Source organism: Papio anubis, chromosome 4, assembly GCF_008728515.1.
Source record: "Papio anubis isolate 15944 chromosome 4, Panubis1.0, whole genome shotgun sequence".
Taxonomy (NCBI): domain Eukaryota; kingdom Metazoa; phylum Chordata; class Mammalia; order Primates; family Cercopithecidae; genus Papio; species Papio anubis.
This window is the reverse complement of record NC_044979.1, coordinates 117,264,754-117,281,081: the sequence shown is the minus strand read 5'-3', so window position 1 is coordinate 117,281,081 and position 16,328 is coordinate 117,264,754. Positions and strand designations below refer to the sequence as shown.

At 48.7% G+C, this 16,328-nt stretch overlaps 1 protein-coding gene across 11 annotated transcripts in view; it reads left to right on the top strand.

Moving 5' to 3' along the window:
• The window catches only part of TNS3 (tensin 3), a 309,033-nt gene that overhangs the window by 51,931 nt on the left and 240,774 nt on the right, over positions 1–16,328 (top strand). For all 11 annotated transcript variants that reach the window (XM_031665397.1, XM_031665393.1, XM_031665405.1 and 8 more), the window contains one exon: positions 5,917–6,028. Coding sequence is in view for 2 of the 11 variants with exons in the window: in XM_031665393.1 (XP_031521253.1) it covers positions 5,917–6,028 (112 nt within the window). In the remaining 9 variants the exon portion in view is untranslated. Of the gene's footprint in view, positions 1–5,916; positions 6,029–16,328 lie in introns of those variants that run through there.

Sequence of the window (16,328 nt, the reverse complement as noted above, 5' to 3'; positions counted from 1 at the left end):
CTCTCTTGTTTGCTTATTACCTATAATTCATGATTTTAGTGGTTGCTCTAGGGTTTATACTATACCTCTGTAACATCATAGGCTACCTTCAAGTGATACTATATCCACTTCATGAATACCACGAGAGCCTTATAATAGTGTTATGGGATCTTTGGGGTGTCCATTTTCTGGCTGGAAACCTCTGTGGCCAGTGGCGTCTTTGCCTGAGTTCTTGTCCTGTGTCCAGGAATAATGAGGTATGCAGACAGGGGAAGGGTGAAGAAGATGAAGATAAGTTTTATTAAGTGTTAAACAGCTTAGAGGAGACCCACAGTGTCCTCCTCTCTGTAGGCAGGTCATCCCGGCCTCTGCTGCTCTCAGCAGAGAGGAGGCCCTGGAGAGGGTAGTTCCTCTCTGCAGCTGGAAGTCCCAATATCTCTGCAGATCTCTGAAGCTCTCAGCAGAGAGGTTAGCTTCTCTGTGCAGCTGGTCTCTTGTGGTCTCCCCATTCTCTCTGTCCTCTCTCTTGCTCTGGCTGAACCCGGAAAAGCCCTTGGAGGAGAGGAAGTGCCTGCTGATTGGTCCATGGGTGGCCATGGGCGGGCTGCAAGAGGCACCATGAGTCCCCATTCCAGTCTGTGGGACCTGCAGCCCGTCCCCAGCCTACAGGCCCTCCCTGGCCTGAAGGTGGGGCCTTACTGAGGACCCACCCCGTCTGCCCAGGACTTTGCCTCCTGCTGCCATTCAAGGCCCTGGAACTCCCCAATCCCGCTCTGAGATCAGAGGTGGGGGGCCAGGAGAGGAGACAAGCCAGGCAGCCAGAACAGACACTCCTGAGCCAGCAGGGATGGGAGGGGGGCTTCCTATGCCCCCAAGGGTGCAGGCCTTAGAGATGCCTGGGTCCTGTGCCTGGGAGGGTGGCTACAGCTGCCTGGACTCAGGGAGCTCCTGCTTGTCCCTGGTTCCTGCCTGCTTGGTGGAGTGGGAGGCCCAGGTCTGCAGCCCTGGATGGCAGCTGCAGCTGTACCCCGGGCGGGGGGCAGATTCTGCCTACTCCTGGCCCCATCCTAGAGCACAGGGAAGTTTGTATCTACAGCTGCAGTTTGGGCTGCTGCAGTGGCACCCAGGGAGTTCCCACGCCAACTCCCATCTCTCTCTCCATGAGAGTGCAGCCCCAGCCACGCCTCCCTGCTGCAGCCAGCGTGATGGTAGCAACCGCTGTCATCAGTAGTATATTTCCTTTTCTTCTTTCCTGAACTTTGTGCCATTTCATCAGAAAATTTACTTTTACGTATGTCATATGTCACATTACACGATTGTTTAAACAGTTAATTATGTTTTGATGAGCTTTAAATAGTAAGAAAAACTCATATGTTTACCTGTGTAATTAGCATTTCTGGTGCTCTTCATTTGTGGGTGTAAAGCCATAATTCCATCTGCCATGTCCTTTTTGCCCAAGCACTGTCTTTAATATGTCGTATGTGTCAGCTGGCATTTATTTATTTATTTTTTGGCTTTATTTGTGTATCTTTTTTTTTTTTTTTTTACATATTTTAAGAAGTTTTTGGTTCACTTTTATTTTTAAGAGCTATTTTTGTTGGGTACAGAATTCTAGATTGACAGGTTTTCTTTCAGTATTTTGTTTTATTTTATTTTTATTTTTATTTTTTAACTTTTAGGTTTAGGGTGCATGTGCGGGTTTATTATATGGGTAAGTTGTGTGTGGGGGTTTGGTGTACAGATTATTTCCTCCCCCAGGTAATAAGCATAGTACTCGATGGAGGTGGTTTTTCAGTCTTCACCCTCCTCCCACCCTCCACCCTCAAGTAGGCCTTGGTGTCTGTTCTCTTCTTTGTGTCCATCTTTTGGTATTTTCTATTACACTGCTGTCTTCTCACTTACATTTTTTAGAACAATGAGAAATCTGCTATCCTAATGGTTGATCCCCTGCATGTAACGTGTCTTTTGGCCCCGTGGTTGTTTTTAAGGTTTTTCTCTTTGTTACTGGGTTTAAGCAATTTGATTATTGTATGCCTTATGCCTTGGGGTAGTTCCTGTCACATTTCTTGTGCTAGACATATATATAGACATATATATCTATCTATAGACATATATGTATATATCTGTATATAGACACATATGTATATATCTATATATATAGACACATATATATATATATATATTTTGAGATAGAGTTTCACTCTCGTTGCCCAGGCTAGAGTGCAATGGTGCGATCTCGGCTCACTGCAACCTCCACCTCCTGGGTTCAAGCGATTCTCCTGCCTTAGCCTCCCAAGTAGCTGGGATTACAGGTGCCACCACTATGCCCGGCTAACTTTTTGTATTTTTAGTAGACACCATGCCTGGCTGATTTTTTTGTATTTTTAGTAGACCGTGTTGGTCAGGCTGGTCTGGAACCCCTGACCTCAGGTGATCCAGCTGCCTCTGCCTCCCAAAGTGCTCGGATTACAGGTGTGAGCCACCGGGCTTGGCCAAGAAATTTCTTGAGTTTCTTGGATCTGTGGGTTTATAATTTTCCTCCTGGTTTGAAAATGTTTCAGCCATTGTTTTTTCAAATATCCCCGCTTCCCTGCCCTTCTCCGTCAAAGTGCCCGTTACACGTATGTTATGTTGTTCAAAGTTCTCCCACAGCTTACTGATGCTTGTTTATTTATTTATTTAGGTTGTCTCATCTCTGTGTGTTTATGTTGGGAGGTTTGTACTGTGATGTCTTCAAGTTCATTCACCTGTGCTTCTGCAGGATCTAATCTGCCAGTAATCTCATCTAGTGTATCTTGCATCTCATATTCTTACGTTTTCTTTGATTTGGATCTTTTTATGTTTTTCAGGTCTCTACTTAACTTTCTAGCATATAGAATAGTTATAAGAGCCCTTTTAACATCCTTGCCTGCTAATTCCAACATCTCTGTCAGTTCTGGGGCAGTTTCAGTGGATTGATTTTTTTTTTTTTTTTTTCTTATTATCAGCCATGTTTTCCTGTCTCTGAGTGCCTGATAATTTTAGACTAGATAGTAGACACTGAGAACCTTACCTTGGGGCTAGGTATTTTTGTGCTGGATATTATTTGTATTCCTGCAGGTATTCTTGAGCTTTGTTCTGGGTTGCAGTTAAATTACTTGGGAAGAGTTTGATTCTTTTTGATAGTGGTTTTCTGATAGGGTGGGTAAGACAGGAGGAGTATTTAGTCTAGAGCTAATTATTTCCCTCAGTCTAGAGTTAATTATTCCTCTCTAGTGGGCAAGATCCTTTGTTTTCTATGAAATCCTCCGTGAATTTTGAGGTTTCCTGGTCTATCAAATAGGCACTCTTTCCAGCTCTGTGTGAGCACTGGACACTGTTTCTTCTAGTCCTGTCTGGTGGTTCTTTCCCCAGCTTAGGTAGCGTACACATACACGCGCACACACACAGACACGTGTGTGTGTTTGGACTCATCAGTACTCAACTGAAGACTTGAAAGGGACCCTCTGCAGGCAGGTGGGTCTTCAGAGCTCCTTGCAGTTCTCTGTTCTGTGGTACTCTGTCTAGCAAACTCTTGCTGCCTGCTTCTCCCTGGACTCTTAGTGCCTTCTCCCCAACCCAGGCAGTACTCTGGGCTCAACCCGGGGTCTCTCCTCCTTAGCCACGTCCTGGAAACTCACTCAGGGCAGCAATCTAGGGGCAGTTGTGGAGTTTGCTTTGTTTTTTCTTGTCTTTGAGGTATCACCATTCTCCATTTTCTGTGTAGTGCCTTAAAGACAGCTTTTCATATATTTTCTACAATTTTTGGTTATTGCAAGTGAGGATAAATCCAGTTCCTGGTACTACATCAGATCAAAAGAAGAAGTTTGTAGATGGAGTCTCGTTCTGTCACCCAGGCTGTAGTGCAGTGGTGCAATCTTGGCTCACTGCAACCTCCGCCTCCGGGGTTCAAGTGATTCTCCTGCCCCAGCCTCCTGAGTAGCTGGGACTACAGGCATGTACCACCATGACCAGCTAATTTTTGTATTTTTAGTAGAGATGGGGTTTCACCATATTGGCCAGGCTGGTCTTGAACCCCTGACCTCAGGTGATCAACCTGCCTCAGCCTCCCGAAGTGCTGGGATTACAGGTGTGAGCCACCATGCCCGGCCGTATAGATTTTTTTTTTTTTTTTTGAGCCGGAGTCTCGCTCTGTCATCCAGGCTGGAGTGCAGTGGTGCGATCTCAGGTCACTACAAGCTCCGCCTCCTGGGTTCACGCCATTCTCCTGCCTCAGCCTCCCAAGTAGCTGGGACTACAGGCGCCCACCACCACACCTGGCTAATTTTTTGTATTTTAAGTAGAGACTGGGTTTGACCGTGTTAGCCAGGATGTTCTCGATCTCCTGACCTCGTGATCTGCCCGCCTCGGCCTCCCAAAGTGCTGGGATTACAGGCCTGAGCCACTGTGCCTGGCCGATTATTTTTTTTTTAAAAAATAAAAATGCTATCACATAGCTTAACATTATTTTACCATATCTTCAACACTATATTACTAGCATTTTTCCAGGATTGCGTCTTTATTAACATACATATTTTCAACTTTCTTATAAGTCTTTAGACAGTAAAATGTAAAAATCTTACACATGCAGCTTAATGACTTTAAATACACGGGTATCCCTGTGTAACCATCACCCAGAGGGTAATTCAAACACTTTCTCCACCCAGAAAGCCTCCTCATGCCCTTTGTAGACACTACACACACCCCTCGAGGTAACCATTATTACTTCTATTAAGGTAGACTGCCTGCTTGTGAACAGTCTGTAAATTGGGTCAATCACTGTGTACTCCTGCACCTGGCATCTCTCAGTTAGGGTAATGCTTTTGATGTTCATCCATGTTGTTACACTGGTAGTGGTTTGTGCTTGTATATTCCTGAACAGTATTCCATTGTATGGATATACCATAGTTATTTTTATCTGTTCTTATGATGGACATTTGGGTTATATAAAGCTGTTATGACCATTCTTTCTCTTGTGGACATAGGCTTTTATTTCTCTTTAGTGTAAATAAGAATAGAATTGCTGAGTCATAGGATAGATGTGTGTTTAAGTTTATAAGAAATTGTCAAACTATTTTCTAAAGTAGTTGTACCATTTATTCCACATTCTAAATACCATTTTGTCTTTTCAAAGAAATTTAATTATTCCAGTGGGTGAGTAATGGCTTCAGTGAATCCATATGGATATTAGGTTCTGATAGAATACACGGTCACATATCAGCAAATAGGTATGATTGGTGCTTACCTCTAAAAGCAAATTGAATTCTTATAAGGTTATCATATAGTGGTGAGCCTTGGCTGTATAAACATGAATAGGTAGCTGAGTGGTTAATTTTCCCAAGTGCTAATGCTTGTAATTGTGTTTGAGAAAGAACCACACGTGTGTCACAGGCTGGACTGTCTCTTCTTCTGCAGAGGAGCTCAGAGAGGCTCAACAGCTTCGTAGTGATTCTGGAACACCTTTGAACCAGGAAAGCCAGTTGACTTCCTCATAACATAATTGTGCTGTTTTGCTAATTAACTTTTCCAGAATAAAAAAAAAAGGGTTGAGAGTCTAGAAGTGTGTGTGGATTACTTGGTCCCAGAAGTGGGTGGCTCTGTGGCTCAAGTCTGGAAGGGAGTGCATTTTCACGTGGTGATGTTGGTTGATGTACTGTTTCTAGGTACTCCATGTGGGGATGAGTTAGGCGAGAGTGAACATCCGTCTAGGACTCTGGAACTGGGAATGCTAACAGGGTATCCATGGGTCGTCTTGGGACCCGAGACACCGAGATGGTTTCTTGTTCTCTGTTCGCTTGGTGAAGTTCCTGTTTTTGCTCTTTACAAATTCCACTAGATTTATTATCTCCCGAAAAGGAAAAGCAGAAAGAAACAAACTATGAGATGAAACGTTGACAATGTCTTCCTTTACTTTTTCAGCCAGAAGAATTAACCTCAAGTCTGCACACTTTTAAGAACAAGGCCTTTAAAAAATCCAAAGTTTGTGGAGTTTGCAAACAAATTATTGACGGTCAAGGTATTTCATGCCGAGGTAAGTCTGTGTTTATGATTCTCTTGCTGATTAATCCAAAGCAAAACAAACAAAAAACAAAACCAAAACTTTTTTTCCGGAGTTTCCGAAAGTTAGATCATGGAATTCCCCTTCTTAGCTTATGTATCCCCCTCCCCCCATCCCCTTACTTAGCAGGGGCCAACCGTATTTACACAGATATGTGCTCATGAGGACATTTTTACAAAAAGAGCAGAGTTCCCCGATGGGAGAGGAGGCAGCAGTTTGTAAATTAATAATTTATTCTGGGGTCTGCTCTGAAGTGTCAATAACTCAGGTTATTTAGTTTGACTTTCAGATCTCTTACTCAAGTTTGCAAATGAAATTTTTCTGTTTTTAGAATTTGAGTTCATTTTGGTATGGCCCCTTTCAGATTCTGTCATTAAACTAAGCCACCAGCTTTGGTACTTGATATTTAGACATCAAGTAATGAATGGAACTTGCCAATTCTTTTTTTGTGACTGCGCATTAATAAATCTAGTAAGAGACGTGTGACTGCAATGAATGTGAGAATGGTGGGGGGCAGGGACTGCTGGGGGGACCAATGGCGTACACCACACAGAGGGAGTCACTAGGAGGACGAGGCCCTTGGAGAGTGCTGGGGCTGCTCTTTGGGGTCATTTCATCTGCAGGGTTGGAGATTTCCTCTAGAAAATGTGCAGAGTCTCAGCCTGTAGGCTTCTGTGCTGTTGGGACCTCCCCCTCAGTGCCTTCCTCCCTGCAGACCCCCAGCAGGTGGTCCCTGATGACCTTTTTAGAGTAGGGTGCCTATGGTGGAAAGATGCATGCAGTCAAACCTTAATGGGTTGAGGATGTGACCAGGGGCCTCTAAGGGGCTCTTGGGATTCTTTTACAGTTCAAAGGCCTGAGCCTACGTGAGAAGACTCGGGTGCCCCTCCTATGATTCGGCCCCTTGGAGAAGTCAGTGCTGAAGAATGTGTTGGATGAGTGCTGGGTACCTGCCACCCTGGTGTCTAAGTAGAAGCCAAAGACCAGGGAGCCATCTGTGTAATTCATCTAGATCTGCATCCAAGGCAGAGAACAGGAGCTATAGTGTACTCTGAGCCAACTGATATGACATCCTGTGATTCAAAACTTTTTTTTTTTTTTTGAGACAGGGTCTCACCTGTCATCCAGGTGGGAGTGCAGTGACGTGATCAGGGCTCACTGCAGCCTTGACCTCCTGGGCCCCAGCCATCCTCCCACCTCACCCTGTCCAGTAGCTGGACTGTAGGCGTGCACCACATGCCCAGCTAATTTTCTTACTTTTTTAGAGACAGAGTATCATTATGTTGTCCAGGCTGGTTTTGAACTCTTGGCCTCAAGTGATTCTCCTGCCTTAGCCTCCCAAAGTGCTGGGATTACAGGTGTGAGCCACTGTGTTTTAAGCCCATATTTGCAAATGGCACTGCACTGGGTGATATCTTGGTCATCTCTGAATGCTGTGGCCTGTCACTGGCCATTCCCCTGCATAACTTGTCCAGTTCAGGAGGGCCATGTCAGCCAAATGTGGTGGCCCTTTGTGTTTGGGGCCTGCAGGTGTAAGGGGATGAGAAATTGCACCGGTGCTCTCGGACTAGCGTCCTCCATCAAGCTTGCTCTAAGATGTCTGTGGGCAAATATAGTGGCCTCTCTGTGTCCCACATGTCCTACAGGGTCCAGTAGGGGCTTTGTGCCTTTCCAGGAACACGGCAAAAATAGAAACCTAAGGAGTCTCTCCATCTTCGAATGTCATTCTCATAGAAATGCTCATATTTTAAAATTTTGGTCTCTTAACTTTGACTCCCAAGTGTGAAAAGAAGGAAAAGGAAAGTCGTGGTTGAATTGGAACCATGAAACCAGCAGCCCAGAGAGTCTGGGAATCAGAGCTCTCAGGGCCTGGTGTTGATTCGAGAGCCCTGGTCCTGTGCCTGTGGAGCCACTGGGCGATGTTGGGAGAGCTGTCATGAGCAGCATGGCACCAGCAGGGACACCGTGGGCTTGCTTGTTCTCGGCTTCCTCACCATGTGATGACGTCTCCGGCAAAGTTGCACAGCCAAAGGTTCCCCATGAACTGACTTCTGCCTGTCAGGTGCTATGTGGGGACAGGTCTGATTTAGGAGCAAAGGCAGAGGTCAGACAGAGCTGGGTCCTGGTCCTGCCCCTGACAGGGGCAAAGTCTCCTCACTCTGGGTCTAGGACTTAAGGTAAGGGCTGTTGCAAGGGCGGAAGACAGTGCACAGCCAGTGTTGTGGCACTTAGTTTTGTTACTGGTGTTGGGATTGCTCTCAAGGGAACCCACTGTGGGTAGCTTCACATGGCTGATGCCGCATGTGTGTTTGGTTAGCCTCTGCATCACACATCCTTGAGGTGTAATCCAGTGAGGGAGCTCCTTAGACACAGAGGCCTTTTGCATGACTTACCACAGTGGCTTGGGCTGCATTGCGTTGGTTATATCGCTTGAGGAGTAATTTTTCCTTTGTACAAATGAGAACTGAGTTTGCTGAGGAGTTATCTCAGACATCCTTTTTAGTACTTCAGTATTCTGTTCCTGCCATTTAAGTAGTATTGACTATTTTCTTTTCTTTTTTTTTTTTTGAGACGGAGTCTCGCTCTGTCACCCAGGCTGGAGTGCAGTGGCCGGATCTCAGCTCACTGCAAGCTTCGCCTTCCGGGTTTACGCCATTCTCCTGGCTCAGCCTCCCGAGTAGCTGGGACTACAGGCGCCCGCCACCTCGCCCGGCTAGTTTTTTGTACTTTTTTTAGTAGAGATGGGGTTTCACCGTGTTAGCCAAGATGGTGTCGATCTCCTTACCTCGTGATCCACCCGTCTCGGCCTCCCAAAGTGCTGGGATTACAGGCTTGAGCCACCGCATCCGGCCGACTATTTTCAAAGTAAATAGAACCAATGAAACAGAAGAGCTTGCAGAAAGCCCGGCCTCCAGCTGTGAAACGTCCAAGTGCGTCTTGGAAAGCTGGGAGCCTGTCTTCTTTCTTGATCTTGGAGGATCATCGTCTTGGTGCCTTCCCTGGGTTGGGACTTGAGTCTCTTCCTCTGTCCTGCAGTTGCACACACTCAAAAGGGCCAGGGAAGGACCCCAGACTGATCCTCTGGTTCCAAGTGAACTCTGTTTTGTGGCATTTTAAATTTGTGGTGTGTGAAATATTAGGGAGGGGTGAGGAGGCCTGCCAGAAATACTAGGGAGGGGTGAGGAGGCCTGCCAGAGTGGTGTGTATGTGCCTGAGTGTGTGTGAGTGTGTGGGTGCAGTGCATACATGCATGATTGACTTCATGCATATAAGGACATGCAGTGCACACACCTGTGATTCCATGTGTGTGCATGCGTGCATGCATCTGCGTGAATGCATTTGCTTGAGGGCACAGATATTCCATGTAGTGAGGGAACATGTGAGAGCATCCCTCCTGTTCAGACCACTTTGTAGAGTTCAGCTGCTCTATGACGTCCATTATCTTATCTTGAGGGAGACAGAGACAGGGAAAACGTGCATGCGCACAGGAGCTGCTTTTGTTCTTGAAAGAGAAGAGAATAAATAGTGCTCTATCTGGACAAGATGTTCAACAGGCTTATCTTGCTGTGTGTCATCTGGTTGTTAAGGAAGATGCAGTAAGGCATGCTCTCTCCAGATAACAGTTTAAATTTCACACTTCTGGCAACATCCAGGCACGCATGAGAACAAGGCCCAGTGTGGTGGCCCTGTGACCCATCTATTGGTTTCTGTTGGTACTGATGCTTTCCCACCTCCTCTTGGAACTCTCTGGAGTTCTGCTTCGGTGTAAGGCAGCGAGATACCTAGAGCGTCACCTCCGAGGATTCGAGGCCCACCTTGGCCTGGAGGACCCCGCATGTACTCAACATGGACAAGCAATAGGGCTGCCAGCGCCTCGTGCAGCATTATCTCCTGTCCTGTTTGGCTAATGCTCCTCTACTCCAAGAAACCCAGTGTAGCACTGGTTTTTCTTATTGGTGAAATAGATTCTTGGTCAGTGGAGGTAACAAGGGAAAAAAAAGGCACATACTTTTTTTTATTCCTTGAAGAAAATCACTCATGGACAGCTATGATGTTAGGTGACTTCACCCCTCTTCTCATGCCTGGTTTATCCCTCTCTTCTTCACCTCCTCCTCCCCCACAGCTCACTTTCCACCGCAGGGCCACATTGCTGCTCTCATTGCGTTTTGTAGACTGGTTCCTGTCCAGGGGCAGCCAGGATGCAGGCGTTATGGGCACACAGACACCTGCTCTCCCTGTGTCCCTGTCTGTGGCTCTGGGCCCCTCCGCTGGGATGGGATGTCTTGTCTAGAGGCAGTAGAAAGAGATCAGGATGTGGGTTGAAGTTCTGGGTGTGCCACTCACATCCTGGGCAGTTTTGGACGTTAGGCTTTTGTGAAGCCCATTTTCTCAACCCTAAAATGGGCATGAAAATGCAGACCCAGTGGTGCAGAGTTGGGAGTCAGGGAGGGTTGTACGTGAAAGAGCCTGGTCTGCCAGGCCAGGGAGGCAGGACAGGACCACCGCCTCCCCAGCAGACAGCTGCTTCGTGCTGGCAGGTAGCACTGCACTGTACTGCACCCTGGATGTTCCCCCTTTTCAGAAGGTGCTGGTTCAGCTTCTCCCCAAAGAGTTGCCCTGAGCTTGCTGGCTGTGAGTGCTGGGGGTGGTGTGGTGAGTTGTGCTCACCTTTCCAGCCTGGGTGCATGCAGTGCAGGCATGTGTGTTCTTGTGTGTGTGTGTCTGAATTCCTCCCTCACTCCTTGCTGTCCTCTTATCAGTCCCGTGTGGTGAAACTCTTCTGCCTTGAGCCCTCTGGCCTGGTGGGCTTCAGTAGGGACTGTCCCCATGGTTCCCTGGGTCCTTTCTTTGTGGTTAGTGGTGGCAAGCAGCCATTTGCTTTTTGCAGAGAGAACTGGCAGAAGCTAAGGATGTGGTAGGCTTGGGAAGCTGCATGTCGTGTTGAGTTCATGGCAGGAGGCCCATTATCAGGAGAAGGAATGGGGAGCCGACCCAGATGAAAGAAACCTTCCCCTTCTGGAGGAAGGAAGGCCACCACCCTTCAGGGAGCACTTGCAGGCTCCATCCGCGAGGAGGGACCCCCAGTCAAGGCACTTGATGGAGGCATTGGGAGGAGACAGCACCCATGGGCACCATTGGAGGCAGAGGCATTCTGACTCAAGGGACGCGCCCACCTCTGGTTTCTGGTGCTGTTGGCTTTAGAACGTGGTGAGTGTGGCCGGGCGCGGTGGCTCAAGCCTGTAATCCCAGCACTTTGGGAGGCCGAGGCGGGCAGATCACGAGGTCAGGAGATGGAGATCATCCTGGCTAACGCGGTGAAACCCTGTCTCTACTAAAAAATACACAAAAAAAAAAAAAACGAGCCGGGCGTGGTGGCGGTCGCCTGTAGTCCCAGCTACTCGGGAGGCTGAGGCAGGAGAATGGCGTAAATCCGGGAGGCGGAGCTTGCAGTGAGCTGAGATCCGGCCACTGCCCTCCAGCCTGTGCGACAGAGCAAGACTCCGTCTCAAAAAAAAAAAAAAAAAAGAAGAACGTGGTGAGTGTTGTGCCCTTGGGCATGTGTGCACTGAGATGCTGAGGACTTCTCCTGTTAGAGAAGTGTCTGCCTTCGTCTTTCTGTGGGATAGTGTTTTGGAACTGCCCCATGTGTGCCCTGTGTTACGGTCAGGATGTTTGTGTCTCCCCGGAATTCCTATGTTGACATTCTAACCCTCCATGGGATGGTGGCATTAAGAGGTAGGGCCCTGGGGAGGTGATTATGTTATGTGGGTGGAGCCTCATGGGTGGGATTAGGGACCTTATGAAAGGGACCCTAGAAAGCTTCCTCACCCCTTTGGCTATGTGACGATGCAGTAAGGAGGCGCCATGTACGAACCGGGAAGTGAGTCCTCCCCAGACACCGCATCTGTGGTGCCTTGACCTTGGACTTGCAACCTCTAGAGCTGTGAGAAATAAGCAACTGTTTATAAGCCACCTAGTTTGGGGTAATTTTTAAATGGTAGCCCAAACTGACAGAGACATCATGTTTTTGTGCACGTAAATCCAGGAATTATGTTAATAAACAATAGAAACTCTTTCTAAAAAACATACAGGATTCCATATTTCAGAAGTCTTTTAGACATGATTGTTTTCATTAGCTTTTTCAGTTATGTTAAGTTAATATGTGTGCTAGAGACCAAGAGGTGTTTGGGGATGCTCCCAAGCCTGAGGTGCCGTGGTCTGTTGAGGCCAAGGTGCCCTGTGGACAGGAGGTGTCATGGTGCAAGCTGAGGCAGCTGAGATAAGCCCCCATCATCACAGCAGGAGTACTGGGGGATGGAAAGTTACACAGAGGCTGGCCTGGGGGTGTGGGTGGGACTGACTACCAGTGCAGAGGCTTACGACTCAGAGGCGGGCAGATCTGAAATGTGTTAGGGAGACACACCAGGGAATGTCACCCGTCGAGAGCCCTTGGCCTTCAAAGGCTGCTGATGCACGGAGGGTTAGTTTTCTAACTTAATCCAAGCAACAAATCTATGATCCTGCTTGCCTCTGAGGAGGCAGGGGGATATGGTGCCCCCACTTTTGGGGGGCAGGCATCCCATCCCTGCTGATACCTGTAACCCAGATCCACTGAATGGGAGAACCCCTGGCCAGGCTCCGGCTCCCAGCCCTACCTGCTGCTCCGCCCTTGATGGCCTTCTTCCTGGAGGCTGGGCCCCCGTCTTCATCGCCCTGCAAACCTCCCATTCCTCCTTCCTAACCCAGCTTCCCTGGATCTGGCCCTTTGTCTGCCAGGCTGGGATGCCTTTGAGATCCACTCTCCTGTTTGCCTCTCCGCGCCTTTCCTATTTGTACTCAGAGAACAGCTCTGGGAAACCGTAAACCATCCAGTGGGAAGAACCTGTGCCTGCATCCTCATGGTGGCCCTTTTGAGGCTGTGCCTGCCTTATTTGGTCTCTCCTGACTCCCCCAGGTGCTTTGAAAGGCCGGCTGCACAGGGCTCATTTTTGACCTTTTGTTGAACGGCACTGCTCTGTCTGCTGCCCCTCATCCTTTAGGTTTCAGCTCAAGCACCAGGTCCTCAGGAAGGTGCCTCCCTGCCCTGTCACTGTGTCCCCTAGCATCTGCCCTTTTCCCTCTGGTACTATCCAAGGCCAGTGACTAGCTAGCCATCCGGATGTTCACTGGGGCAGTGATTCTCTGCCCTCAGCTGGAGCCCAGGAGGCATGAGGGACTGGCTCTGTGTTGTTCACCAGGTGCCCGTGCACAGAGCAGACACCTCCGTCCCAAAGTGGAGTGCTGTCTTGTCTTGTAGGGAGAACCCTCACCAGCACACTTTTACTGAGCAGGTGCGGTGGCTGGTGCATTGCGATGCCCACGGTGACGAAGGCTTCGAAGGGCTTGGAGTCTAGTGGGCTGGAGTTGTGAGCAGCAGCAGGATCCCGTGTGAGGAGTGCTTTATCAGAGATATTTGCAGCCTCCTTGGGAGCACAGAGGAAGGACAGGCAATTCTGGGAAGGTGGGTAGGGCAGGGAGTGTGGACATTGTCAGGATCATGGAGGAACTTGCCAAGTCCTGATCATTTGTTTATGAATCTGTCTGCTCCCCTGGGCTGACTGCCCCTGCTCTGATGTGATGCACTGCTGTCTCTTGGGTGTCCTGAGTCTCAGCAAAGGGCCTAGAACCCAGTAGGTGCACAGGGAATGTAAGCTGCATGACAATCCAGATGAATTTGTGCAGATAAACACCTGGCTCATTGATCAGTTCTTCTGTGGCAAATCCATGTGAAATGGCTGCAGATGTTATTTCCAACGTTCTTTCCAGAACGATTGGAGGTGGTGAGTCCCTCACCCTGAGGCCAAGCCCAGCCCCACCCTGGGGTTGACTCCCGCCCGGGCACTGAACTCAGCCCTCCCATCAGACTTTCCCCATCCGGAGAGGTGGCAACATGACATAACCTTCCAGAAGCTCCAAAGCGGGAGGAGGCGCCCAGGCCAAATTTCATCTGAATAATTTCTGGTCAATGGTGGTTATCCGATGGGAAGTAGCACTTCCCTGTCTCTAAATTCTGCTCCCCTGTTGCAATGCATCGCCTTTCTCAGCCGCCTCCACATGGACTTTACTCGTGGATTTTGACTGAAATCCTTCCTGTTTTCTAACTCTGTGGCTGGGAAGACGGCCTGGACCCCTCCCAGATGTTTCTCAATGGTCTGGGTTGTCAGGATTTGAGGTTTCTGCATGCCAGGGATGTCTGGGTTATGTTAGTTGATTGTGCTGGTGGATTTTGATTTTTAAAACTCACTGAGCAGTGTAGCCAAGCTCATAAATCCAAGTATTTGTTTTGCAGTAACTGTGATCTGGAATTTTATGTTAAGTTATGGGGTTGTTTTCTGTCGGTTTATTCAGATGGATGTAATGCTGCTCTCTGGGTGCTCAAGGTCTGCCTGGGCGTGGCAACTTCTGATTCCACATCATCGAAGCCAGGGAAGGGGCAGTGCTGTGCTTCAAGGAGCCAACGCGGGTATCAGCAACCCTGGGACACTGGCAGACCTGAAATGTTAAGAAATGTGAGGAGCTCTGTTCAGAGGATGGGGTCGAAACCTGGCCTCCGCATGACTCAGCCAGGCGGCCCCTAACCTAGGGTGAGCGTGGACAGGCAGGCTCCCATATCACCCTCGCCCCTCCAGCCGGCTCACTGTGGCCAGCATGCGTCAGGCGCCTACTGTGTTAGCTGCTGGTCACCCACACACAGGTGGACAACTCCCAACAGGCTGCTGGGCCAGTGAGGGACAAAGAAGTCCTGGACAGTCACAGCCGTGTGTGTGGGGGACCTGGGGTTCTTGGGAGGGTGCTCCTGGTTTACATGGTGATGAGTGGCCCCACTGCTGGGGTCTGCTCACACACCGAGTGAGGTGGGGAACTTGTGTCCTTCCAAACATGTATTTGAACTAGACAAGTACTTAAGAGGGTTTCCTGAGTTAGACTTCGGATGTTTTTGAGGGATCGGTACCGTCTTCTTCCTTTCCTTTCATTTTGCAGTATTCTATAATATGATCCATTTGAATATCTGATGGAGATGCAGAGACATTTTCCTTTCTACACGTGCCTTGTGTTGGGGGGGGATATCTTAAATGGGGGGCATATTGACAGCAAGGTAAAGAGACAACAAGGTGTGTCCTTTACATAGATTATGTAAGTAATGTTAGGGAGGGGAGGTGGCTCCCCGAGACGAAGCAGCAGGCCGGGCCCCAGTGGGTCTCGTTGTCTCTGGGCTTGATTCTTCGGACTGTGAAGTGGGCAGTGAGGCCTGGCTGGCCCTGCTCACAGGCTGTTCGGAGGAACGTATGAGTCAAGGGATGTAAAAGGACTCTGTCAGCTCCTGAGTGCTTCATCAACATTAGTCAGTGCCACAGCCGATTCAGTGTCCTATTCGTGAAGATTAAGGCCACCTCGATTGATTTCTGAGAGGCTCAGAGGTTAAGCCTGTGATCTCCAGAGCCAGGCTGATGTTGAGTTCAGACCTCAGTTCCACTGCCTCCCTGTGCTTCAGTTTGCTGGTCTGCCACATGAGGACAATAACTGAAACTCATCGAGGGGTTGTGTGAGGATCAGATTCATGTCTGAGCACGTGAACCGTGCCCATATGATAAGAATCCCTTGAGGGGGATAACAATGATTGATTGATTGATTGATTGATTGATATTCTTTCTTGTAGAGATGGGGGTCTTACTGTTGCCCAGGCTGTTTTCCAACTCGTAACCTCAAATGAGCCTGCCAACTTCGCCTCCCAAAATGCTGGGAATTCAGGTGTCGGCCACTGTGCCTGGCCCCAACGATTATTTTTCGAGAAAATAAAATCATATTATGTGGAAAGAATGAGAGAGAAAGCGTAAAACCAATTATCTGGGGATAAAAACTTCAAGAGTTTTAGGGGCTGTTGTCTTGAAGTGTGGTTCGGTGTTCTTGGGCAGATCTGGCGTGGGGAGGTGAGGATCTGTGAAGAGAGTGAGAACAGCAAATAGGTAAGAATGTGGAGATGGCCGCCCTGTGACATGGGCGGAGGCACCTTGCGGCGACATCGAATGCTGCCTGTGCCGCGCGGGCACACAGAGAGGGCTGCTCTCGCTCGAATGGGAGCATCTTGAGCCTTATCCCCATTCCTGGGCTGGTGTCCAACAGAGGGTAGTCTGGAGGGATTGACTTCCCTTTTGGGAGGCACCTGGCTGAGGAAATGGTGCTGTGGGAGGCAGGCTGGGTGCAGTCAAGAGCCTTGGGGTCTCCGCAACCCCAG